Source organism: Protopterus annectens, chromosome 8.part0, assembly GCF_019279795.1.
Source record: "Protopterus annectens isolate FY-2018-M chromosome 8.part0, PAN1.0, whole genome shotgun sequence".
Taxonomy (NCBI): Eukaryota; Metazoa; Chordata; order Ceratodontiformes; family Protopteridae; genus Protopterus; species Protopterus annectens.
In genome coordinates this window covers 754444762-754471703 of record NC_056741.1, presented here as the reverse complement: position 1 = coordinate 754471703, position 26942 = coordinate 754444762, and the positions used below count along the sequence as shown (strand labels likewise).

The following is a 26942-nucleotide window of genomic DNA, read 5'->3' as shown; positions in this document are numbered from 1 at the left end:
GAACTGGAGTGCTCTACTCTTTCCATTTGTATGTCATTACTAGAGACAATGAACACAACTGAGAAGGAAAAAGTGCTTGGAAACAGTACCAAAATCGCAACAAACCAAAGCACTTGCAGAACCAGCAAACAAAACACCTCTTCAGGTCAGTGAACCAAAAAGATTTATTATAAGAATAAATCGTTTTGGTTCACTGACCTGAAGAGGCATTTTGTTTGCTGGTTCTGCAAGTGCTTTGGTTTGTTGCGATTTTCATTACTAGAGACAGCAGATCCGGTTAGTCTACCGGACATTTTGGATTAAACATTTCAAGTACAGAACAGCGGGGCTAAAAAATATTAAATTTATTTAATACAAGCAAACATATTTTTTGACAGGCGTTTCTTCCTTGATGATTTCAAGATTCTTAATCACATGCATTCTACTAGACTTGCAAGTCAATGAGGTAACAGTTCATTTCTGCTGCTTTTCATCAATCGAGTTTTTGCTGAAGATCAAAGCAACAATTCCAATTACACATGTCAAATAGAGGTGAAGCTGCAGTACAGAAAAATCTAGAAAATCACATCTACCTGACCACTCTGTGAAAGAGGCCTATCCTAAAGGCAGCATCAGTTGGACAAGCCTATACCTTAATCACACACTAATCAAACTGCAGCGAAAAAGTGAGTGAAATGGTTAACGTTTCTCCCATTCTCAATGTAGAAGGCTGAACCTGATCGGCTATCTGTGGTACTGCAATCATTGTGACTAGAGGGGTTCAGGTCCTGATTCTTCAGTCCCCTTATTTTCTTGAAGGAGCTTTGGCTGCATTTTTATGGTGAGGTAGTGTCTGACTACTTCTGTCGCTTGTAGATTTTCTGGGCAAACATGAGAAAGACATCCTTAGAGAGATTATTGGCATGTTGGTCAATAAGTGACATCAGTCTCTGGTAGCTATGCTCCTCATATTCCTTATAGAGTTTCTTCATGTCCAACTCATGGTAAAGGGCTTTCACCCTTTCAACCTTTTCAGGGTCAGTTCTTCCATAATTATCCTGTAATAAGAAAAATCAAGGTCTAAACCAAGCTATGTCAACAAATACATTAATAATACATATTCATCTGTTAATTGATTAAGCTAGAACAACAAGTATCCTTTTTAAGGAACACTGTTTTGATTAAGTCACTTCACTAAGTATGGAAGAGAAGATCCAAAGTTTGATAACATCTCACACTATTAACCCTATATGCTACACTATCAAAGTTAACATAGGAGTTATGGATAAAATGGATTTTATAAAAAACTCCCTTTCCCACAACTAACAAACCTGAACTGTAAAACAGAATGAACACAATCTCCCAAACAAAAATGTAACTAAACAGGACCAGAAACCTGCCAGTATCAACAGACTGAATTTGTTTTGTTACTAACAGGTTATTATCAGAGGTTGGTGCTGTTGCCTCACAGCTCTTGGATTTCCAGTCTGATTCTTGGCTGGGGTGTATTTCTTGCAGGGTCTAGTTATCTTTCCTGTGTCTGTGGGACTTTTTATCTGGGTGTAGTGGCTTCCCACATCTCATCAGCATTCCACAATGTACTGGCAACCCTCCAATTTGCCTGTAGATGTGCATACTGTATGTCAGTAAGTGTGCACAGTGAAAGGCTGGCAGACTATTCAGAATAAGATTTTCTGTATTGTGCCCACTGAGTGCTGAGATAGACTCTGGTTCTCCTGTGATACTAAAATAGATGAAATGGGTAATTGGAGAATGAATGAATATTACCAGCAAGAATCCTTATGACAGTATTTGAATTATCTGTCCTTAACTAATTTAGTCCCTACAAAGTACAGCTTTTTAAACCACTGCTGACCTCTTACTTCTCCACAAGACAAACATTTCTGACCAACTTCTCCACAAGACAAACATTTCCACTAACACTAGGTCTAAGGATTTGAATCTCCACCAACATACAACCAGAACAAACTGGTGGGACAGATGCGATGTTTACCCTATATCTGGAATAAACTGCCATTATGCATTAAACTGACTGACATGCTTGCATCCTTCAAGACTAAACCTGATTGCTGGATAGGGATCTGTAAATTCATCTAAGGCCTGACTTTTTTTGCCCTCTTAGAAATGGCAGTTATATCATGAGGGTGGGTAACAGAAATGGTCTTACAGCTTTTATCTTATAATTCCTATGATCCTATACCATTTCCTATATGCAATAATTCTCATTTTCACTAATATTCCTCAATTTTGCCTATGCAAATAAAATGACCATTCTAGTTTTGGTACACCAAGACTTCGTATGGGTAATTGTTTGGCTCAGAGCTATATCAGATGGTGACCCATGATGTGTTTTATAGGCCAGCCATCAGTTAAAGACTGCAGTGTTCAATAGTGCAGTCTACTTTTACTAGGAACACGACAGCTACAAGTGACACAGGTACTCACCATAACACTGTATCTGAGGAGAACACTTGTAGGTTTGCAGAAAAAGGGTATGGGATTTGGTCCTCTCTTCTGAGATATGAGGGCTTCAAAGTGAGTACAGTTACAGGCTGTGGATATGAATGCAAAGTCCCCACACTGGAAGTGCATGGAATATACATCACTGTGAAACAGCTTGTAAAATGACCTCTTTTTCTCAAACCAATAACTTGTAATTGTTGTCCTCAACATTGTGAGAGGAAGCCTCGTTTCTCCTGCTTCTCCACTTACGGACCAAATGAAAGAAAGAAAAAAAAAACAAACTCAAAACAAAGCAAGTGGTACAGTGGGTGTTTTATTTTTCTTAAACCAAGACCTACATTCACAGATCCAGATTTGTGATGAACACCTATAATGTTTGCATCTTTAACCAATGAACACAGACTATAGAAACTATCTGGACATAGTCTCTGGTTCAATCTTCTTGTGTGGCTGCCCCAGGAGAACCTTCCCTAAATCATTATGGTGCCAACTAATGACCACAACCTACAGGCCACATCATATTGAATATTATCTACAGAAGTAATATGAATGCAACGAATGCCAAGACAGCCCTTGCAGTAGATGCTTTAAGATAATCTTGTAAAGATCTGCCATACTTACTGTAAAGGAATTCATTAATATAAAACTATGCACTGCAATTCAAAAGCCACTTAGAAAGATACTACATAGCAACATTCCTGTGTCAGTTTCCATTTGTAAAGGAATAAAAGAGTTGGTCATCTTTTCTTAGTGATGTTTTAGCCATGCAGTACCTGACGCTGTCGGTGTACATCCCTGCAATAAATAAGATACTCTCCTTGACTAAAATACTGAGGAAAAGCTACAACAGAATGGCATTAAATATACGGATCCCAAGGATATTGCCAATATCTTGGCAGATCAATTCAGTGCCAACTTCACCCCCCTCTCACCCCCTAAAGGGCCCATCTCAATACCGGAAGATTGCCAAATTCCAGTAATAACGGCCACACAGGTAAAAAAACGCACTCTCCAAAGCTAAGAATACAGTATCCATGGGACCAGATGACATCCCGGGCTGTGTTATACATGAACTACAAAATGAACTGGCACCTCACCCAAGTGTCATGTTTAATCATAGCCTCACCTCAGGCTTCGTGCCCACTGAGTGGCGCACAGCTACAGTTATCCCACTCCACAAGGGGGGGATCAACCTTGGATCCCGGGAACTACTGCTCCATCAGTCTGGTGAGCCTGATCTGCAAGGCCATAGAATGTATTATCATGGAACTTATAAACAAACAAAGACATTGGCAACCTTCAAACACTGGACCCCACCCAGTTTGGGTTCGTGAAGGGCCGATCTTGTCTCATGAACCTGACTGACTTCTTCGAATTAGTCTCCAGAGCTGTGGATGAGGGTAAGGCAGTCCACACAGCCTATCTGGACCTCGCCAAGGCATTTGACACCATCCCCCTCTCTGGAATCATAGATAGACTTACTAAGCTGGGCATTAATCCCTACGTCACTCGATGGGCTGCCAACTGGCTTACTGACAGAACCCACACTGTAAAAGTAGGAGACTCCAAATCCAGCTCCAGACATGTGACAAGTGGAGTACCTCAGGGTTCAGTCCTGGGACCGCTCTTGTTTGGCATCTACTTCTCTGAAGTACAGGCCAACACTAAGGGACTCTGGCTAACAAAGTTCGCAGATGACTGCAAACTGAGAGCCATTAATGAATCCCCAAATGATGTGGATACTCTACAAAAGGGCCTTACACAAACAGATGCTTGGTGCCAGAGCCATGGGCACAAGCTCAATGCCAAGAAATGTATAGTTATCCCCTTTGGGAAAAGACATGTACCTGTGAATTACCACATAGGTGGCAGTACACTAAACAACGAAAGTGTGATAAGAGACTTAGGGACACAGGTGGACAGTGGTCTTACCTTCGATAACCACAACAGTCAGGAAATCCTTCTATGTGGCACACCTCATCACTAAGGGCTTTTCATCCAGAAAAAAGGAGGTCATTGTCCCACTGTACTCATCCCTCATTAGACCCATTATAGAATACAAATAGAAGTTATGTTCTTACCATAACGTTCCATGTTAGTTGTCTTCTTCTCGCCTTCTTCTTGCTGGATGGGTTCGGAGCCGACCTCGGCTCCGACTCGGCCACTCTAAAAGCTCGAGAGTTGGTTCCACCGGCTCGAGGCTCCCCTTATATCCCACAATGCTAGGCGTGAGTTACCTCAGATCTCGTTTGTAAGCTAACCCCAGCTTATAATAGTATCAGAATAACTATAAACAAAGTCCACCTCTAAAAACCAGGGAGAAAGAAGGGTGACCTACATCCTGATCCAGGAAATATGCACAACAGCATATGCCTAAGAAAGAGGTGGTAGAAAGAGAGGTCACAATCACAACTCCTCTAGGTCTGTCCAGGCCAGGGGAAGGAGGGTGGGGCAAGAAGAAGCGAGAAGAAGACAACTAACATGGAACGTTATGGTAAGAACATAACTTCTATATGTTAAGTTGTCTATCTCGCCTTCATTCTTGCTGGATGGGACCTCGTCCCTAGCACCTTGTCCCGGGTGGCCTAACGGAACAGACTCCTGAGAACAGTGGAACCAAAGTTAGCTCTATGTCTAGAAGCTAAATCCAACTTATAATGAGAAATGAAAGTGTGAGGAGTAGCCCAAGTAGCCGCTGCACAAATGGTGTCAATAGGCAGTCTGTCTTGGAAGGCTATAGAAGTAGCCAAAGCTCTGGTGGAATGGGCCTTAGGTTTATTAGGCAGCTTTTGGTGTCTAATTTCATAAACAAGGGAAATCAGAGATGTTAGCCATCTAGATAATGATACCTTTGAAACTGAAAGTCCCTTTCTGCCTTCTGCATAGGAGACAAACAGCTGGTCAGATTTTCTGAATTGTTTTGTTCTATCCAAATAGTACCTTAACTGACGATGAACATCTAGCCAGTGTAATTTTTGTTCAGACCTATTGGAATATTCTGGAAAAAACACAGGGAGGTCAATGCTTTGATTTAGGTTAGACGTCGAGGCTACCTTGGGCATAAAGGATGGGTTGGTTCGTAAGGATACCCTGTCCTTATGGAACAACAGATAAGAAGGTCGACAGCTGAGTGCATGAAGTTCTGAAATTCTTCTAGCTGAAGTAATAGCTACCAGAAAGAGTCTTCCATGATAGCAATTTTAAAGAACAGGAGGCTGCAGGTTCGAAAGGGGAAAGAATCAAAGAAGTAAGAACTAAATTTAGGTCCCAAGGAGGAGGAGGATTTCTTATAGGAGGTCTGAGTAGAAAAACTCCTCTCAAAAAGGCTTTACAAAGCTTGTGGGACATTATGGCAGACTCTGAAATACCCACATGAAAGTTTGAAATAGCTGCCAATTGAACTTTAAGAGTAGAAGGAGATGAACCTGCATGGAAGAGTTCAGCTAGAAAATCAAGGACCATTTGGATGGAAGCAGTGAAAGGATCTATGTCCCTTCCTTGAGCCCAATATGTGAAGCGTTTCCACTTACTCAAATAAATCTTTCGAGTGGAAGATTTATGGGAAGCTATCAAAATATCTCGAACAGAGTGAGATAATTGAGGAAGCCTGGCTAAGGTTGGAACTGGAGGAACCAAGCAGTGAGGTTCAGAGAGGGAAGGGAGCGATGAAACTGACTCGACTGATGGATCAAAAGATCTGGAACTAGGTCCAGATGCCAAGGTCGCTCAATAGAAAGCGATGTAGAAAGGGGAACCACACCTGTCGAGGCCAGTAAGGAGCAATGAGGATCAACGAGGCCTTCTGAGCGATAGCTTTCTGTATCACTTGAGAGATTAGTGGGAAGGGAGGAAATGCATACAGAAGTCCCCGGGGCCAAACTTGGACTAGGGCGTCTCTGCTGGGCTGGCCTGGTAAAGGGAATAGTGTGAAATAATCTCTGCACTTGCTGTTTTGGGGAGTAGCAAAAAGGTCGCAGCAAGGCTGACCCCACTTGAGAAAAATTTCTCTCACAACAGAGTCTTTCAGAGACCACTCGTGAGGCATGAGGATAGCTCTGCTCAACTTGTCCGCGATTTGATTGGACTTCCCGGGGATGTGCGTTGCTATCAGAAACCGCTGAGAAGAAATCGCCCATTGCCACAGTCTGAGTGCTTCTCGACACAGGGGGTAGGACCTGGTTCTGCCTTGTTTGTTGATATACCACACTACAGACATGTTGTCTGTCTGGATTGCAATCGTTCCCAAGGGAAGACAGTCTTGAAGGGCTTGCAACGCTAAAAGCACTGCTCTTATCTCCAGAACATTTATGTGCAAGTGGCATTCGTCTGGTTGCCATGTGCCCTGGACAGTCCTGCCCTGATAATGCCCCCCCCACCCGATCAGGGAGGCGTCCGTTGTCAGAGTAGCAACCGGAGGGGAAGGAACAAAGGGTCTTCCCAATAAGAGCTGAGGGGAAGACATCCACCACAGAAGATGATTTCTGCATGCCTGCGTAATCATAATGGTGTGGGACATCGGAAGTTGCTGGTATGACCATTGTGCAAAGAGCATCCATTGAAGGATTCTCATGTGGAATCTGGCTAATGGAAGCAGAGGTATGGCAGCCGCCATAATTCCCAACACCTTCAGAACTAACCTGGCTTTGATTCTGTTGTTGCTGAAGAGGAGTGAGACCAGTTTGTGTATGTCTGTTATTCTCTGATCTGTTAGTCTACAGACATGTTGACTGTGTCTAGATTTGCCTATAAAGGTAATAGTACGACAAGGCGACAAAACAGACTTTCCGCAATTTATTGAAATGCCTAACTTTTGACAAATGCGAAAGGTGTAATCCCTGGCCATTAGAAGAAGATGCTTGGTGGGAGCTGTGAGGAGCCAGTCGTCCAAATATGGAAACACCTGGAATCCTTGTCGTCTCAGGTGAGAAGCTACCACTGCCATGCATTTGGTAAACACCCGGGGGGCAGTGGTGAGACCAAAGGGCAGGGCCCTGAATTGAAAATGACAGGTTCCCAGCCTGAAGCGGAGGAATCTTCTGGAGCGTCTGTTCATTTTTATGTGATAGTACGCATCCTGAAGGTCTATAGAGCACATCCAGTTTCCTTTTCCCAAAGGGAAGGATGGACTGCAGCGTGACCATCCGAAATCTTGTTTTCTTGACCGACTTGTTCAAGATACTGAGATCCAAAATTGGTCTCCAGTCCCCTGTTTTCTTTGGAACTAAAAAGAACCTGGAGTAGATTCCGGATCCTTACTGGTCTGCTGGAACTGGCTGAATTGCTCTTTTTGCAAGCAGCTTTGAAATTTCCAAAGCTGCAATATCCCTTTGAGCGGGTGGAACATCTGGAAGGGATTTTTTTGATCGGTTTGGAATGCGAACAAAGGGAATGGAATAGCCTTCGGAAATGATGGACTGTACCCACTTGTCTCGAGTTAGGGATAGCCAGGCTTCTGGGTACAGTGACAATCTTCCCCCGACTGCCTCCGAAGGTGGACAGTCGGGCAACACCTCAGGGATGCTGAAAGGGCTTATCGGAGAAAGTTTCTCGATTGCCCTGGTTCTGCGGACCCCCCCCTGCCCCTAGGGTGACGTCTACCATTGTTGTTCCCCCCTCTGTCTCTGGCGGGGAACCGACTCTGTGCGTCAGGCGAAGTCCCTTGAGATTGTTTACGGAACCACATTTTCCCACTTTTCTGGCCTTTGGGGTAAGGCCTAGAAGGAGTAGAAAAACGGACTCCGACGGCAGAAAGAGTCTTGCCATCAGTCTCGCACCTAGTCAAGGTTTCTTTCACTTGAGGACCAAAGAGAGATGATCCATCGAATGGGGAATTAGTGAAAGACGTTTTAAAGGGGTCCGCAAAATTGCATAGCCGCATCCAGGCATGCCTACGTAAGGCCACACCTTTCCCTGCGCCCTGCTCGCTCCATCAGCCGCATAAGAAAGGAGGCGCATGGAGGAGTTGGCTATGGAGTTCAGGGTAGCCAGCTGAGTGTTCATCTTATCTTGAAAACCCGCAGCTGTAGGATCCTTCAACATGTCACTCGCTTCTTTGATCAAGTCCCTTTGAAGGCAGTAAAATGGCATAGGTAGTTCAGCTTAACGCATTGCAAATGTCGCTGATGAGAACATCCGCTTCCCGTACCTGTCCATGGACCTAGATTCCTTGTTAGGTGGATGGACAGGTACTGAAGGATCAGCTAGTTCCTTCTTAGTGGCAGCAGCAACCACCATAGCATCCACAGAAACTCCTTTTGTCAAAAACTGTTTGTCTGCTGGTGCCGTTATGAATTTTGAGGGTCTCCTGGGAGTGGGGTCCACCGAATCAGGAGTCGTCCATGCCTTTTGCTACCACCTGCATGAGGGGGTCAAGGGGAGACACCCAGGAGGTGGAAGGACGAGAGCCAAACGCCTCAAGGTACACAGATTCATCCTCCGAAGGGTTAAGGGCTGGCCAATTTCCCCTCTGCTTAAGGATTTCCAGAATGTCTGCAAAGGAGACATCTTCAGAAGGGGAACGGGGGGAACCCTCGGAATCCTCTAAATCTGTGTCAGAGGTGACAGACTCAGGTGAGTCTATGTGTTTCCTCTTACACTTTCTCTTCCGAGGGGGCTCTTCTGCCAAAACAGGAGAGGCCTCGGAAGAGGATGAGATCCCCATGGGGATTCCTGAGGAGCTGGCTCTCTGCGGTCCGGGATGAGGGAGCGAGTCGACTTGACCTGAGGCACCGAAGAGGGGGGGGGCGGACGGAGCCGACTGTGGGGTAGAACCAGGTTCTAACACACTCCGCATGACCTCGAACGCACCCCTGTCAGGCAGAGCCAGAGGTCCCCGCTCCGAAAAGCTAAAAACCTCCCTCGGCACCGACAGTGATGGCTCCGAGGCCGATGTCGGAGCCGAACTTACCAGCGCCGAAGCCCCGAGAGGGAGAGCGTGGTCGGACAAGGGTCCGATGCCACTCACCCCCTCGGAGCTGACGATGGAAGTCCAGCGCCGAGATTCTTCCAAGGAAGAAATCGGAGCCGACGATGGAGCCGAAGACAATTGTGTCGGCTCCGACGCTACCACAGTCTCGGTTCCGAAACGACCCGGCTCCGAGCTCAACGGAGTCGGAGGAGGAACATATTGATGGACAGGGGCAGGCATCGACTGATGAGTCGGGCTCTGAAGCATTTGGGCCAGTGCCTCGGACTTAAGAAGTCGACTCACTACCCTCTGAAGGTCATGATCCGACAGCCTCGATGACCTAGAGGAGTGAGATTTATGGCTCCGTTCAGACAGCAGAGGAGATGCTGGAGCCGAATGAACGGAGCCAAGGGATGGTGACCTAGATCTCTTCCTAGATGTCGGCTCCGAAGGTCTGGTCGGAGCCGACAAGGGAATTTCTAATACCTCGGCTCCAGCCGGAGCCGAGGGAACCACAGAAACTGTAGACTGAGACTCATTGGCTCCAGCCGGAGCCGATGTAGATGGAGGTTTAGTAGCCTTAGGTCTCGGCTCAGTAGCTGGAGCCGAGGACCTAGAAGCCTTGGAGGGCTTCCCAGAGACAGAGAGGGAATCCTCAGGCTTGAGTAAACCTCTTAGGATCAATTTGTTCTTATTTTCCTGCAGGACCCTGGGACTGAAGCCGTGGCATACAGCACAGGAGTCCTGCAGGTGCAAAGGCCACAGGCAGTAGACACAAGAAGTGTGACCGTCTGTCAGAGACATTTTCTGACAGCACGCATCACACTTCTTGAAGCCTGAGACCTTTGTGTCTTTAGACATCTTAGAAAAAAAAGTGTAATCACACACACCCAGTCAAACACACTGATTACACCCTATCTTATTTTTAAACTCAAAAATAAAACAACTATCAAAGGTTTTAATTTAAGAGAAACAACACACACACACCACTAGGGAATGGAAGAAGAAGGCCTGAAGGCCCGAGGGAAGAACTTATAAGTTCTTGTTGGGAAGAAACGGGATTTTAGAGAAAAAAGGGGAGAATTCCACTAAACTAAGGGAAACAAGAGTTAAAATTAAAAATAAAGGGGTTTAAGTATACTAACTTTACTGAAAGTTTACTCACCAAGAAGCCGGTAGAAAACCAACACCTCGATCGCTGTAGCGGCAAACGAGATCTGAGGTAACTCACGCCTAGCATTGTGGGATATAAGGGGAGCCTCGAGCCGGTGGAACCAACTCTCGAGCTTTTAGAGTGGCCGAGTCGGAGCCGAGGTCGGCTCCGAACCCATCCAGCAAGAATGAAGGCGAGATAGACAACTTAACATTGCCCCATTTGGTATGTACCTCTAAAGATATCTGCAACAACTGGAAAGGCCGTAGAAATACCTCACTAAAAGAATCACAGGCCTAAAGCAGATGCCCTATGCTGACTGCCTTAAAAAGCTCCAGCTATACTCTGTTGCATATCGTCTACTCAGAGGCGATCTCTGCTCAACATACAAGGCCATGTCAAACCCACAGCTGTTGGACATGCTACACCTAAAGAAATCCCAATCCCTCAGAGTCACACGGTCCAGGGATCTAAACCTAGTCATCACAATAAACAAAACATGCTGGAGGGATAGGTTCCTGACCCAGAGACTCCCCAAACTCTGGAAAAGACTGCCCATACATATCAAGCAGAGCACCCCTTTGGCCCTCTTCAAAAGGAATCTTGACGACTGGATGGGAGAAAGGAAATTCACCCCAGGGATCACGTCAGTTGCCCTGCTAGACAGGGGTCCAGGGAAGTAAATAGTGTGGGAAGAAATAGCCAGGGAATTGTTATGGCTAGGCTTGTATAGGCCCTAGGGCCGACAAGCTAGTACCAACCTATGAACCTATAAAAAGATTGGCAAGTGAACATACTGGTTCAAATCAGACTCTGCAGGAAACTTAGGCATGAAGGAAGAGAAAGCATGAATGAACCCTTTCCTTGTGAAAGGTAGAACAAGGTAAATTCATGGACAGTACTTACAACTCAGAACATTTTCTAACAAGAGCAAATGCCACCAAGAAAAGGGTTTTCCCAAGCCAAAAACTCCAACTCTACTAAGGTATCCAGTTTGAATGCAGACAAGGTGAGTTTTTCTAATAGAAGATAATTATCTGAATGAGGAATCTAGTTCCTAATAGGATGCTTAAACAGAGAGGTACTTCAAATAGAAAGGCTTTAAATAAGCAACGGAGGAGTCTCGAGCCACCTGAAAACTGGAAAATGCTGTGGAACGGACTTTATTTATATTTACTAACTGCATCTGTACGCTAATATACAGACCCATTTCAACACAACCTGGGCACAAAGGTAGCAGTTACACATAAGTACAGTGTTTAGAAGATTTTCACAGCTTGTCTGAAACTGAAACGTACAATACTAAATACAAACATGACAAAGTTAGCGACATTTGATGCATGTAAATGTTACACCCTATGCATACTAACTCATTAAATGCCATGTATGCATTTACATAGCTGTAATTAAATTAAAAAGGGTGAATATAATACCTATTCATGGAAAAGATGTGCATGTTCTACAGGTTTATCTATCAAGTGGTAGTTAGTGCATGAGATTTATTTACCCATTATCAATTAAGCAGTGGCAGGATTGTTTCAGGTGAATGATTATGTTTTGCCTGAATTGTTAATGAATGGAGAGGGGGCAAGACAGAGGATGCCTACTGCCACAGTCTTATAGAGGAGGGGCAGCACTGCACATGCATACTGGGGGAAGGCTTTTAGACAAACAAGCTACTGTCTTCTTAAGTGAGTGCATAGGAGCACATACTTGCACAAAAAGAGGACTAAAGGTCCCTGTGGAGATGCAGATAACATATATCCCCATTCAGGGGGTGGGGATTAGCTCATTCAAATGTCCTGAAATGCCCGATAGTAGTGAAGGACACAAACAACCCACATGGTAGCTTGAATGACAGCTCCTCTGAATGGTTCTGACCTCTGCGTTTCTGGGGACTCTCCACCTCAAATGAAAGAAGGGGCTTAAGTGCTGTTGGGGGAGGCTTGGAGTTTAGCACAGGTGGGACAAAAAAGACAGAAGAGAAAAAAAAACTATTTGTCTGATGATGACCTTGAAGACTGATAAAAAACATCTGCTTTATTTAAATTATTTATACATACTCCAAATGAATATAGGAAAAAAGTTTGAAAAACACAGGAGACACAAAAAGAATACAATTAGTGATTTTGCTGCAGAAATAAGCATGTGCTTTTTAAATGGGCGAGTGGATGTTAGGTTATTACTTTTGAAATGTTGGAAGACATTATGATAAAGGACCAAGGCCTGGGTACGTGAGAATCAAGTTAACAGACCAGCAGTGTAACACTGCTGAAGGAATGGATAAAAAGGAACACCTATCTAGCCAGCAGAGTACAACTGCAGAAGGGGTTACAAAACACTACACACAGTTATATGGAAATCCATGGAGGCCATTCTAAACTTTCACTGAGAGTTTAACAGGCAAAGGGGGACCACTGGTTTAAGTACACATCTAGCTCCTGGGGTTAGAGCTTTCCAATGTAAACAAATGAGGTATACAGGGTCTAGACATGCACAACAACAGGGTAAAAAACAAAAGTCGTGTCAGGGAGCCAAGACATGTAGCATCATGCTAGTTTCAGTTTGTCTTGAAATTGTAGCTGCTCTAGATGCCCTAGATTACCACAAGAGTCTGTATACCCCTCCCTTGGTAGAAGATAAAGAAAACCATTGCTAAGAGGGATAATACATCAGACATAACTACTGGGAAACCTGCAGTTTTCAGACAGGAGCACTACTTGCCCAGACAATTCTCTCCAATTAGGGTCATGACAGTGAAGCCTCTTCTGGTTCTTCTGGCCAGAGTTCACTTGGGACTGGAAAAGGAAGACAGGGAGACAAGCAACTGGCAATATTTCATAACATCTCAGACATTCTAAAGAGTAAGGACTTTTGATGACACAGTACCTTATGTGCATGTAATTACATGCAGGCCAGGCAGGCATGGAGACAAATAAGTGAAGTGGAAGTTAGCAAGGGGCAACCCAGCCAATTTCCACATCTCTAACAGAGATTGGGGATGTAGCGACTTCAGGAAAACTAGGTTAGTAGCAGGAACCACAACTACTAAAAGGTACTATTTTCTTTCCTCTGAATGGGGTTAATTCATGGGAAGAGAGTGTTAGTAGCAGCAAGCTTGGATAATGCACAACTGTCAAAGAAAACTGCACTTCCACCGGAATGGAACTGGGAAGAACAGAGTTCAGAAAAGCACAGCTCTCAGATTCAATCTTACATAACTTAAAACCAAAGAGGAAAACTACTACAACCACCAAAGGACCAAAAGGAAAAAGTGGTTAAGGCGTATGCACAGTTGACACAGAGGAAACTTCAAAAGGAGGTAGTCGTTCCAGCAAGGGAATAGTTTATTTGGCCATGTGCAAAAAATGTACATGCTTTATGTAGAAAAGACGTTCAGATCTTTGAGTAAAATGAATTTATAAGTACACCTATATCATTAGGACAAAGAACTCCAATCATGTCCTATTTAACATTCTTTGGCAAAACCAACACATAGTGATTTCCTTTTCTGTACTCTGGAACTAGTAAATGTGGATCCTAGAGTAGAGGATTAGGAAAATATGTTGCAGCATAGGGACACCTGGTGGCAGTTTAAACTGAATGCCTCTATTGCACCAGAATTGAATGATTATGTTTCCATTAAGCTAATATTATAGAGCTTCAAAATTATGATGGTGAATTATTTATTATTTTTTGCACATTTTGTTTTTCTTTTTGATGCATTATTTTGTTATCCTAGTTTTTAGACATACAGTCACATACATACTTTTTTAGGGGAGCTTTTTAAACACAACTTTTTAACATTACTAAATGTGTCCATTACATTGTTTACGTTAATATGCTTTTTTATAGTATATAGTATTTCTATTCCTTACCCTTGTGGTAGTACATTTACTTTGTATTCATTGTGAAAAGGGCATTGCATATTATTTGTATTTATATGCTTTGAAAAAGTTTTAACTTAGTGACCTAGGTTTGAGTAGGGTACGATTGTTTTCATTTTTATGTATTACATGTATTGGAGAGTTAGTTTCCTTTAAATTTTATGTATGTGCTTTTTGGTGGCATTTTTAAAGGCATTTAAACTCTGTTTTAGGATGTGCTAGTATTCTGAAGACGTCCCAATTAAAACAGGATGAAAGCGCTTAATTACAGTTTGTGGTTTAATAAATTATTTTGCGGTGTAAACAATGCGTTTTCTCCATGTCACCTGCTGATATGCCTTAACCACTTTTTCTTTTGTATCTTACATAGCTTGTAAGTAGTAGCCAAGAAGGCTCCTGATTTCCCAGGGCAGAGGCTGTCCTATATAGAGGGACAAATGGTTATTCTACAAGGAATGGACTTCTGAAGCAGAGTTACAGAAAGGAGTGATACAGCAGTTGGTATTCCCTAGGGCTTACCACTGGATATTTCTGGTCAAAGCCCATGATATTCCTGTTTCAGGTGATCTGGGAATAAAGGATACATAAATGGAGGGTCATGCAAATTTCTTGCTGGCCAGAAATTGCAAAAACACATGGGATTGTACTGCAAAATGTGTGAGCAGTTTCAAAACGTTGTCAGGATGTGAAACAAAGCTAAGGCTGCTTTGGTATCTTTAACTGTTAAGGAAGCATTGTTTGAGGGTAGCCATGGATATTTTCAGGACTCTTAGCACCCTAAACACCATAGGTAAGAGTTATTTGTTCATGGCAGTGGACTATGCTACTAGGTAGGCTAATGTGGGAGCTATGTTCTCTACTGAGATACAAAAGGTGGCAATTTGCAACAGGGTTGATTTTCCAAAGGAAGTACTGACAGAAAAGTAGCATCATCTTATCTTATTTTATTTTTTATTTTACATTTGTTGACCGGGCTAGTCTAGCTGGATATATTTCCATTTTCAGTAGAGGCCCGGGGAGAAAAGCTCCACACAGATATACAAAGTATAAAATATTGTTACATGGTGAAAAAAAAGGATTAAAAAACAAAATAAAAACAGGTAGTTAATACATTCTTGAGATAAAAATACTGGAGAAACGTTACAGTAAAACAGAGTAAAGTTTAAGAGACCTAGAACAGATATAAACCTAATACTATTTTATGGAAACTTTGTGGGGTAAAATGGTTAACAGTACCCCTTGTCATCATTCTTCAGTTTGGCAAAGAGGTTTATTACTACTCGAAGACTGTGCTGACAGTATATGCAGACTAGTTTTAAATGGGAGTGAGACAATTACCTACATCTCTTTCTATGCAGAGACATAACTCAAAATGCTAGTTTTTTTATAATTTGTGTTACTTTAGGATAACAGCCTGAGGGGTCCCAAGACAATTTATGATGAGATGGACGATAAATGTAATTCACACAAGGAATCTGCTGTGGAGTATGCGCTAAGTTTCAGAATAAAGTTTAGGGAGCTAATTGGGTTGACACAGCACTTAGCATAAGCACAATAGCAGCAAAAGGTCTGGCATGACCAGAATGCGAGATCCCAAGTGTACAGACTCAGGTGAAAAACTAAATGATACTTACTCCTGTACAACAGGATAAGCAGTAGGCAGCAAGGGTAGGTCCTTTCATTGTTGTGATGAAGATAAAGTATGTCAATTAAGTGGTGGAGCTGCAAGGCAGGAGGCAGAAATACAGAATCTTCCATGTTAATACAATGAAACCCTACCATGATCGAGAAACACAAGTACTTAGTAATGCAGAGGGTGACGAAGAATTAGAAGAGGATCTGGTGGTAGATCTCTTCAGAGACCTACACACACAGACACGCGGGTGCACACGCACACAGAGATGCGGGCGCGCTCACAGAAACGCAGGCGTGCACACACAGACGCAGAAGAGCGTGCACACACAGAGACATGGGTACGTGCACACAGATGCAGACACGCACGTGCGCACACAGACATGCGCACAGAGACGCAGATGTGCATGCAGACACGCGCACACACAGATGCAGACACACGCACATAGAGATGCAGACACACACGCGTGCACACAGCCACGCGCACACACAGACGCAGATGTGCGTGCGCACAGAGACGCAGACGCGCGTGCAGAGACTCACTCATGCACAGAAATGCAGACATGCGTGTGCACACACACACAGAGACAGACACGCGTGCACACACACACACACAGACAGACACAAACACACAGATGCAGACACACGCGTGCACGCACACACAGACGCAGACATGCGTGCACACACGTGCATACACACGCGTGCACACACGTGAATACACATGTGCACACACACAGAGACGCAGACACACGCGTGCACACACACACAGACGCAGGCATGCGCGTGCACACACACAGACGCAGGCACACGCGTGCACAGACGCAGGCACACGCGTGCACACACACAGATACATGCACACACACAGATGCAGACACACGCGTGCACACACACAGACGCAGACACACGCGTGGACACACAGAGATGCAGACATGCACACATACACAGACAGATGCAGACACATGCACACATACACAGACAGATGCAGACACATGCACACATACACACAGAGATGCAGACACACGCACACATACACACAGAGATGCAGACATGCACACATACACACAGAGATGCAGACACGCACACATACACACAGAGATGCTAACACGCACACATTCATCCAGCTTAATTCATGCATCTACAGACAGACTGACAATCACAATTCCACACCTAACACACAATAGTACCCCCCACCCAAATGTCTTCACTGAACTTAACTGCACAAAGGCTGTTTCAAGTGCAGACAGTGGGTGACCACAGTCTTTCAGTGTTAAATTTTTCCTCTACCCATTAAAAGTTATGCAGCGGAGTGATTCCCTGAATTGCTCAGCAGCATAAACTGAGATGTTGGCATTTCTAGGGGAAAGCACATGGTTAACTAGCATTACCTGCTCCTCTGGATTACCTCATCATCATCTGGCTCAGACAGTGAGACCCACACCTCTCAACTGCCCCTGATTTTCAGGAACGTCCCCGATTTTGACTCAAATTTTAGCTCTTTCTTAATCCCTCCTAAAACTGATGACATTTGGAGGAAAGGTGGTAAATAGTGACAATAATTAATGTAGACTTCTTTATAATTCAAAAGATGTAAATTAATTCACCTTATCTTATTCTGTCAATGTCTCAAGTTAATGGTACTAATATTTTAAAAGTCTCCCTGCATTCTTGGGCAAAGTTCGTGCTGGCAGAGCCACTGTTTGTGAAACTCTACAGCTGCTGTTTGGATTTACAAGTCAATATTAGATAGGAAACTAAGTACATCTTTAGCTACTGGTATGGACAGGCCGGAGTCATTTTATATGCCATCTGTCTGATAAAATACATTTATTTTGCATTTTTAAAACTGTTTGCATATCTAATTTTCCAAAGTGCATTTCTTAGTAAAATTGTTTACTTGAAATAAACAAAAATATTTAATTTTAAGCAATAGTAACTGGTGGTTTATTTTAATTACAACTTTATTTTTAACTTAAAACATTATTACTTAATTTACTATTTGTTCACTGGGGAAGTGGTCTGGTCTACTGATCCTTTTTATACACAACTCCAGCCGCCACTGAACTGCCACTTCTCCAACCAAAGCAAAACATTCACTTACTGTAACTGTAATTGTCACTTAGCATAGAAAAACCTTGATAACAAACATTCTATTATCTGCTCCATCCAAATTCCTCTTCATTTTCTGCACCTTTGTAATATAACCTGTCTCTTCAACCACTCTAAATACACTGTTTCATTCCAACATTACACTCCAGAATAAACAGGTACAAGGGAATCTCCAGTCTCTCTTTCAACCACTCCAACTTTGTGCCACAGTTTCTAAATTTATCTTGTGTGCCCCTAAGCAAACCTTTGCTACTCAACTTCTCTCTGCCTCCAAGGCTGCATCTCCCCTTCCTTCCAACCCTGTACTGTCCCTTTCTTTAGACATGTTCCGACCATTAAGACTTCCTGTCTACCCTCCCCCGCCAAATCTCTGGTCTCTTGTCTCGGTACTACACAAAAAGAAGGTCCCAACCATTTCTTCCTGTTTTCATACATCTTCCTCCACATCCAAAGGCTGGAATTTTGGCAAAAAGGTTGGAACAATTTTTGCCTTATAGAGTTATGAAGGAAGGGGATTATTAAGATTGTTAAGAGAAGATCTTTAGGTGATCATTGCAGAATGTTAACTTTTGTTAGGTGGACTGAATTTAATGGAGAGATAGATACACAGAAGGCATTTTACAGTGTGGGGAATTTTTGACACAAGCATTATGAGAAGTCATGTGGGAAGGAAAGTGGTAGAGTGTGGTGAGGGCTTTGAATAATAGACTGCGGGTTGAAATTTTAGTCAACCAAGAGATTGGTTAGGGTAATACTGTAGGGAGAGAGACCAAGCAGGAATAAAGAAAGAAATAAAGAGATGGGATTCTGGCCTTCAGCACTTTCTCCTAGACTGGTGACACTAATGCTGTCACGCCTACTTCTACTTACCAAATCTTCAAATTTTGCAGCCAGTGCTTCTGTTTACTGTTTAAGGTGTTCTGTCCCACAGTCCAACTGCTTTACTATTTCCGCCAACTGATCTGCATTCCCTGGTGTTATTACTGCTGTCTCGTACAACATTGCAACTCTGTCTAAACCCCATCCCCATCTCCAGCCCGAGATCATCTCCTATTCCCACCCTAGGGAGCATGGCTAAGAATTCTGTAAACTTTTGCTTCCATAATTTTCACTTAAATGACTAGAAAAAGCTCTGCCTGGGAAGAATCCCAAAGCTATTCAATAAGCAGTACAAGCTGCAGCTTTAGCACACAAGATGGCTTCCAAAACTTTAAAAAAAAATCAGATACACTCTAAGGTGATGGTACAATGTGGTCAAACCACACAAAGCTGGAAAATAGAAGTAGATTTAAGTAGACAATTCAGATGAGCTGATAAAACTACAGAACTGACAGAATGAAACCAAGGAAATATTAAGTGAACATACACAAAGCTTCTTTTCCAGTTTCCTCCCACATTCCAAAAGACATGCAGTAGGTGGACTGGACATTCTAAATTGGCCATAGGCTTGTCTGTACGTACAGATGTGTGGTATGGAAGAACAACATCAGCAGATGTAGCCACCCGGCAGCGTGATCCCTGGTCCTAGATGAATGTCATTAGTGAAGCGACACCCTGACCCCATGTGCAATAATGGGGAAAAGAGATTGTGGATGGACATGAAGCTTTCCAAGAAAAAAAATGTTTCTAAAAATAACAGAATTAGAAGACACAATAAGAGAAAACAAGAAGTTATGTACTCACCATAACGTTCGATGTATGTAGTCCATCTCGCCTCGCATTCTTACCCGTGGGTTCGGAGCCGAATGTCGGCTCCAACTCGGCCATACTTTTTAGCTCAAAGTCTTTCTATTGGCTGGGCTAAGATGGTATCCCATGCTGCACTGCTCTCTATCCCCAGATCTAGTTTGCTGCGAGCACCAGCACTCATTCTCCATGCATAACAACACCTAAGGAAAGGAACAACAAACCAAGAATGAAGGGAGCTCTGAAACCAGACCTAACCTCCAGGTCCTCCAGGATGGGGGAAGGAGGGGGGGGGGTAAGTAAGAATGTGAGGCGAGATGGACTACATACATCGAACGTTATGGTGCATACATAACTTCTTGATGTTATGTAGTCTAATCTCGCCTACATTCTTACCCGTGGGACAGCGTCCCCAGCACCTAAATCCTGGGAGGCTCAGTGGAAAATACTCCTGAGCACTGTGGAACCAGAGGAAGACTTGCCCCTAGATACCACATCTAACTTGTAATGAATAACAAAGGTGTGAGGAGATGGTCAAGTAGCTACAGCACAAATATCATCCACAGACAAATCTGGCCTGAAAAGCTGTAGATGTAGATACAGACGGAGTAGAGTGAGTCTTCACCCGGAACGGTAAATCCTTTCCCCCTGAGGTATAAATGAAAGAAATACAACTGGAAATCCACCAGGACAATGTGACTTTGGAAACAGGAGACACAATTCTGTTTTCCGAAAATGAAACAAACAACTGATCAGATTTTCTGAGGTCTTTCGTTCTGTGCAAATAAAAACGTAATTGTCTGTGCACATCCAATTGATGAAATTTGAATTCTGCCTTGTTTGAGAACAGAGGAAAAAAACAATGGCAATTCAATAGATTGGTTAAGGTTACTGACTAACGCTACTTTGGGAAGAAAGGAGGGGTTCGGTTTGAGAGAAATCCTGTCCTTATGAAAAATCAAATAAGGGGGCTTGATTGATGAAGCTTGAAGCTCCGAAACGCATCTGGCTGACGTGATGGCTACCAAAAAGACAGTCTTCCAAGTTAAGAATTTTAAATCGCAAGTTGCTGCAGGCTCAAAGGGCGGTGAAGTAAGACCCTGTAGAACAAAGTTTAAGTCCCAAGGCATAACAGGTTCCGATACTGGAGGACGAAGTAACAAAGTGCCCTTCAGGAAAGCCTTACAGAGTCTATGTGCCATCAGACTAGGTTTGTCTGCGACATGAAAGGTAAAAATCACCGCCAATTGGACTTTAATGGTTGCGGCCGCTGAACCCTGGTTAAAGAGCACAGACAACAACTCCAATACAGATGAAATTGGAGCTGTATAAGGGTCAATCTTTTCGGAATGTGCCCAGATTGAAAACCTCTTCCATTTGCTGTAATAAATCTTCCTGGTCGAGGGCTTATGAGAGGAAGATAAAATATGAACCACCTCCGGCGAAAATTGATGAAGCCTAACTAATGACGGAAGTGGAGTAGCCAGGCTGTCAACCGGGGGGTCCGGAGAGAGAGAGAGAGAGAGAGATGCAGCTGCCCTGACATGTGCATCAGTAAGTCTGGTTGTGGGTCCAGAATCCAAGGAGCATCCATGAGATAGGGATGGAGAAAGTGGAACCAAATTTGAGGAGGCCAGTGTGGGGCAATTGGAATCATTTTGCTTCCCAAGGATTGCGCTTTCTGAATAACCTTTGATAGCAAGGGGATCGGAGGGAAGGCATATAGTAGACCGGAGGGCCACTCGTGGACTAGAGCATCCCTGGGTGACTCCCCCTGAGAGGGGAATCAGTGTGACATAGCTGCTGCATTTGGCATTGAGGGGGCTGGCAAAAAGGTCGCAGCAAGGCTAACCCCACCTGCGGAAAATCTGCTCCGCAACTTGATAGTTCAGGGACCACTCGTAAGGCATCAGAACAGCTCTGCTTAACCTGTCTATGATCACACTGAACTTCCCCGGAATGTGCGTTGCCACCAGAAAACGTTGGGAAGACACTGCCCACTGCCACACTCGCATGGCCTCTCTGCAAAGGGGATAAGACTTGGTTCCTCCCTGCTTATTCAGATACCACACCACACCACTGACATATTGTTTGAGTGGACTGCAATAGTCCCGAAAGGAAGAAAACTCTGAAGTGCTTGCAACGCTAGTAGCACAGCTCTCATCTCCAGGACACTGATATGCAGATGCATCTTGTGCTCTTGCCACGTGCCTTGGACTGTCCTGCCTAGATCATGCCCCCCCATCCCATCTGGGAGGCATCCGTGGTCACCGTGGCAACAGCGGGCGCAGGAACGAAGGGCTTTCCAGCACTGAGGTTGTCGGTGCGAAGCCACCAACTGAGATCCCGTTTGCACCTGTCTGTGAGTAGAATAGGGTGAGAAAGTGGAAGACGTTGAAGAGACCACTGGGCGAAGAGTAGCCACTGAAGGAGCCACATATGTAACCTTGTCAGAGGGACTAACATAATCGTAGCAGCCATTGTCCCCAACAATTGGAGGACCCATCTTGCCTTCACTCTTCTCAGAGGGAGTAAGGCTTAAACCTGTTGTTGTACGACTCTGATTCTTTCCTGTGGTAGAAACGCCCGCATGAGGACGATGTCTAAATCGGTACCTATAAAAGTGACATGCTGTGAGGGCAACAAGGCAGATTTTTCCCAGTTCAATGTGATGCCCAACTGTTGACATAGGTTGATAGTAGCGTCCCTGGTCTGAAGTAGTAGATGCCTGGTGGTGGTAGTAAGGAACCAGTCATCCAGATAAGGAAACACATGGAATCCCTGACATCTCAAGTGAGCAGTCACCACTGCCATGAATTTGGTACACACCCTGAGGTCTGTGGTGAGAACAAAGGGCAGGGCTAGAAACTGAAAGTGACTGGCTCCCAGCCAGAAGCGTAGGTGACTTCTGGAGACCCTGTCCATTTTTATGTGGTAGTAAGCATCCTTGCGGTTGATGGAGCACATCCACACTTCCTTTCCCAACAATGGGAGAATAGACTGCAATGTGACCATTCAGAACTCGGACTTTTGCAAATGGGTGTTCAATCGGCTGAGATCCAAAATGGGTCTTGGGTCCCGTGTCCTTTTCGGCACCAAAAAAAATCTGGAGTAAGTCACTAATCCGATCTGGTCTGAGGGGACATGTTGGATGGCTCCTTTTTCTAGCAGCTTTGAAACTTCTGAAGCTGTGTAATCCCTTTGAGTGGAACATCCGGGATTTTCTTGATTGGAGGGGGATTTGACGAGAAGGGAATGACATATCCTCTGGAAATTATTCGTAGAACCCATTGGTCCTGGGTGATATCTTGACAGGCCTCCGTATATAATGAGATTTGACGCCCGACTGGCTCTGGAAACGCACAGTCGGGCCACCCATCAGGATTGACGGTAGGGAGAACCATGATAGGAATCGCTATCTTCCGAGTTTCAAGGGCCTCCTCTGCCCCTAGGGTGGCATCTCCCTGAATAACCACCCCCTCCCCTGCCTCTGGAGGGAGGCTCACCTTGTGCACCGGGAAAAAAACTCTGATTTTTTGAACCACATTTTGCCACCCCTCTGGGCCTTGGGATAAGGCCTAGAGGGAAGGGAAAAACAGACTCCTACGGCAGATAGAGTTTTTCCCTCCTGCTTGCACCTAGTGAGAGTGTCTTTCACCTTGGTTCCAAACAAAGAGGAACCATCAAACGGGGCATCAGTGAATGAAGACTGGAAGGCCTCTGCAAAATGACAAAGGTGCATCCAGGCCTGCCTCCTAAGAGCAACTCCTGAACTTACTTGTCCTACTCACTCCCTCGGCTGCGTAGGAGATTAGCCTCATGAAGGAGTTTGCAACAGAACTGAGGGTAGACTTCTGAGCGTTGACCTTCTGGGCCACTGCCTCAGAAACGTTACCTGTGAGATTATCTCCAAGCTCCTTGAGGAAATCTCTCTGGGGCCGTGTAAAGTGTGATGAGTAATTCAGTGACCATAAGGTAAAGGTAGTTGAAGAAAACATACGCTTCCCGTACCATTCCATAGTCCCAGACTCCTTGTTAGGGGGATGGACGGTGGAAGTCTCAGCTAATTCCTTCTGGGTGGCAGCTGCCACCACCATGGCATCCACAGGGACTCCATTGGACAGAAATTCCTTATCAGAAGGAGCAGACAAAAATGTATTGGGTCTCCTGGGGACTGGTTCCACAGAGTCAGGGTTTCCCACACCTTTCGACAAACCAAATTCAGAAGCTCGAAGGGTGGAGATACCCAGGAGGTGGAGGGCTGAGCACCAAAGGCCTTCAGGAAGACCAACTCCTCCTTGGAATGCTTCAAAAATCTCTAGAATGTCACAGAAAAACATCCTCAGAGGATGACTTAGGGGACCCCTCTGATTCCTCGAGGTTGGTGTCTGATGCGAGATACTCATCCTGGGAATCTATGTGTTTCCTCTTACATGTTTTCTTTCTGGTTGGCTCCTCAGGGAAAAACTCTGAGGGGCCCTCAGAAAATATGGGGACCACTCGTGGGGGTACCCTGAGGCCTTGGGGCTCCACTGTCCAGAGATAGATGATGATCAGAGACCTGCACTGGTGTTGTAGGGGACAGAATGAACGACCCGTATGATGCCACTGACGATCTGGCCAGCGCGCTTCGCATGGCCTCGAAGGCTGGTCCTCCCGGATCTGAAGAACAACCAGCCTCCAAAGCAGAGACAGGAGTCAGGCTTCCCTGCACCGAAGAGCCGAGAGGGACACTAGGAGCCGAGAGGTGTCCCGAAGCCTCTTCCTCGGGTCTGACCAAAGAATCCTGCGTCCTGAACCCCGTGGACGGCGCCGATGGGGTCGGAGCGGACATCAGAACCGATAAGCCACGAGGGGCTGTCTGAACCGACCTAGGGACATCACACAGAGCAGAGCACTCCGACCTAGGGACATCACACGGAGCCAAGCACTCCGGCTCCGAAAGCCAAGATGTGCTCGGAGGAAGTATCGATGCAGGTTGATGGACTGGCTCCGTAGCCAACTGGGTCGGAGCAGAGAATTTTGCCAGTACCGGTGACTGAAGAAGTCCCTGCACCACTCTATTGATGTCCACATCTGATAAAGTCCTGGAAGATTTGGAGGATAGGGAAGGAGATCGAGACCTCCTCTCTGAAGGGTACCTGCGAGGAGGGGAAACTGGCCTAATGCTAGGCGACCGGCAGGCTCCAAGAAAACTGGAGCCGAAGCAGGTTCCCTAACCACTGATGCTTCCTACGGCCCCGAGGACAATGGAGCAGAGGATGTCGATGAAGACTTTGCTATTTTCTCCGGTGGCTCCGAGGAGACTGATGGAGCCGGAGATCGCTTTTTTGCTTTTGAAGATTTAGCCTTAGAGCTGGAAGCACTCTCCAGACCCTCCTCGAAGGAGGGTTTCAGAAGTCCCTTCAAAATCAATTTGTTCTTCCTTTCCTGAAGAACACGCGGACTAAAGGCATGACAGAAACTGCACGATTCCTGGAGATGAATCGCTCCCAGACAGTACACACAGTGTGTCCATCCGTAATGGACATTTTATAACTGCATTTGGAGTACCTCTTGAAGCCCAAGGGCTTATGCTCCTTAGTATCTTTGGACATAGTTAACCAGCGAGTAACTCACTGAAAAAAATAGACCAACGGTCAAAAGTTACAAGCGCGGGAACAAGCCAAACAACAAACAGAACACCACAAAGATCTCTAATTCAAATCATCCTCAGACACAAATACAAATGGGGAGGACTAATTCCTCTAATTTAAACGGTTTTAGTCCACGGGAAAACTTCAGCACACAAGGAAAGCAAGGGGACAGACTAGGTCCTCTAACTGAAATGGGCCTAGCCCATTGGAAACAGCTAGTGGGATACCACAGAATACGCAATCAAGAAAAAACACAACTTTTCCACAATACAGATAAGAACACACACAATAGCTATTAAAATAGCTTTTTTGCAAATAAACTTCTGATATAAGAAGAAAAAGGGTACTTAGCCACAGCCAAGAGCGAGACCACGTTCGAGCTACACGAGTGGCAAACGAGATCTGGGGATAGAGAGCAGTGCAGCATGGGACACAATCTTAGCCCAGCCAATAGAAAGACTTTGAGCTAAAAAGTATGGCAGAGTCGGAGCCGACATTCGGCTCAGAACCCACGGTAAGAATATAGGCAAGATTGGACTACATAACATCTTGAGATTTTTTTTTCCATAACAGAAAAACTGGAAGGGGTAAACTGTATTAGTACAAATGAGCAACTGGACTGTTTTTTTGATAAGGCACATAGCATGTTGTTGTTAGCGCTACTCCGGTCCACTAATGATTGGCAGTTGGTTTTTATGGTGTCGAGTTGCCAGCCCGATGCCCAACCTTCAACAAAGGCACGCCCATTCAACGCATGTCTTTCGAACGCCCACTCGACCGCGGGGAGGACATGCAGACTCCACACAGAAGGCACTCCCAACCCAAGCAGAGAATCGAACGGGAGAACCTCTTGCTGTGAGGCAACAATGCTACCGCTGCACCACCCGCGGCTATATAAGGCGCATAGCATATACAGTACAAATATGGCCATCAGAAAGCAACGAAGACTTATATTAGTAAAAATGCAATCATACCAGCAGAAACAGCTGCTCCTGACAAAACTGCTACAGAAAGGAAAAGTATTAAAAATTGGGAACCCCAGAGTGTAGAAAAGTATTAATCACTGTACACCAGGCAAAAGAGAAGCAAGTTTATCCTAACTATAAGGGGATGTTGAGAGTCATGTGTGAGATGCAACTTGCTATAGCCATCAGTCTCCAGAATAATTTTTCCAGGAGGATCAAAGATACTTTTAGAAGCAGAACAGGCTATGCAGGAAATAAGGAAAAGTGAGCCAGCAAGCTGAAGAGGATTCCTCGTCACTTTCCATCAAGTCCTCAAGAGAACTGTAAAGCTTAACCCCCACCTCCCCTAATGCCATTGTTTACAAGAACACTGAATGGACTAAAGCGACTGCAACAAAACAGATTTTGCTATTATTGTCTTTGTGTACACTGCAAGTTATTTTGTAAAATAGTTCTGTACAGGATGCAGTCAGAGGTACTTCAAATGAGAGATGGGGAAGAGTCTCA

The 26942-nt window shown here is 44.6% G+C and overlaps 1 protein-coding gene across 4 annotated transcripts in view; it reads right to left on the bottom strand.

Moving 5' to 3' along the window:
* Positions 1-329: 329 nt before the first annotated feature.
* Positions 330-26942, bottom strand: part of FDPS (farnesyl diphosphate synthase) — a 563129-nt gene continuing 536516 nt past the window's right edge. For all 4 annotated transcript variants that reach the window (XM_044080217.1, XM_044080218.1, XM_044080216.1 and 1 more), the window contains one exon: positions 330-1037. In XM_044080217.1, coding sequence (XP_043936152.1) covers positions 837-1037 — 201 coding nt within the window. In that variant the 3' untranslated portion in view covers positions 330-836. The remainder of the gene's footprint in view (positions 1038-26942) is intronic.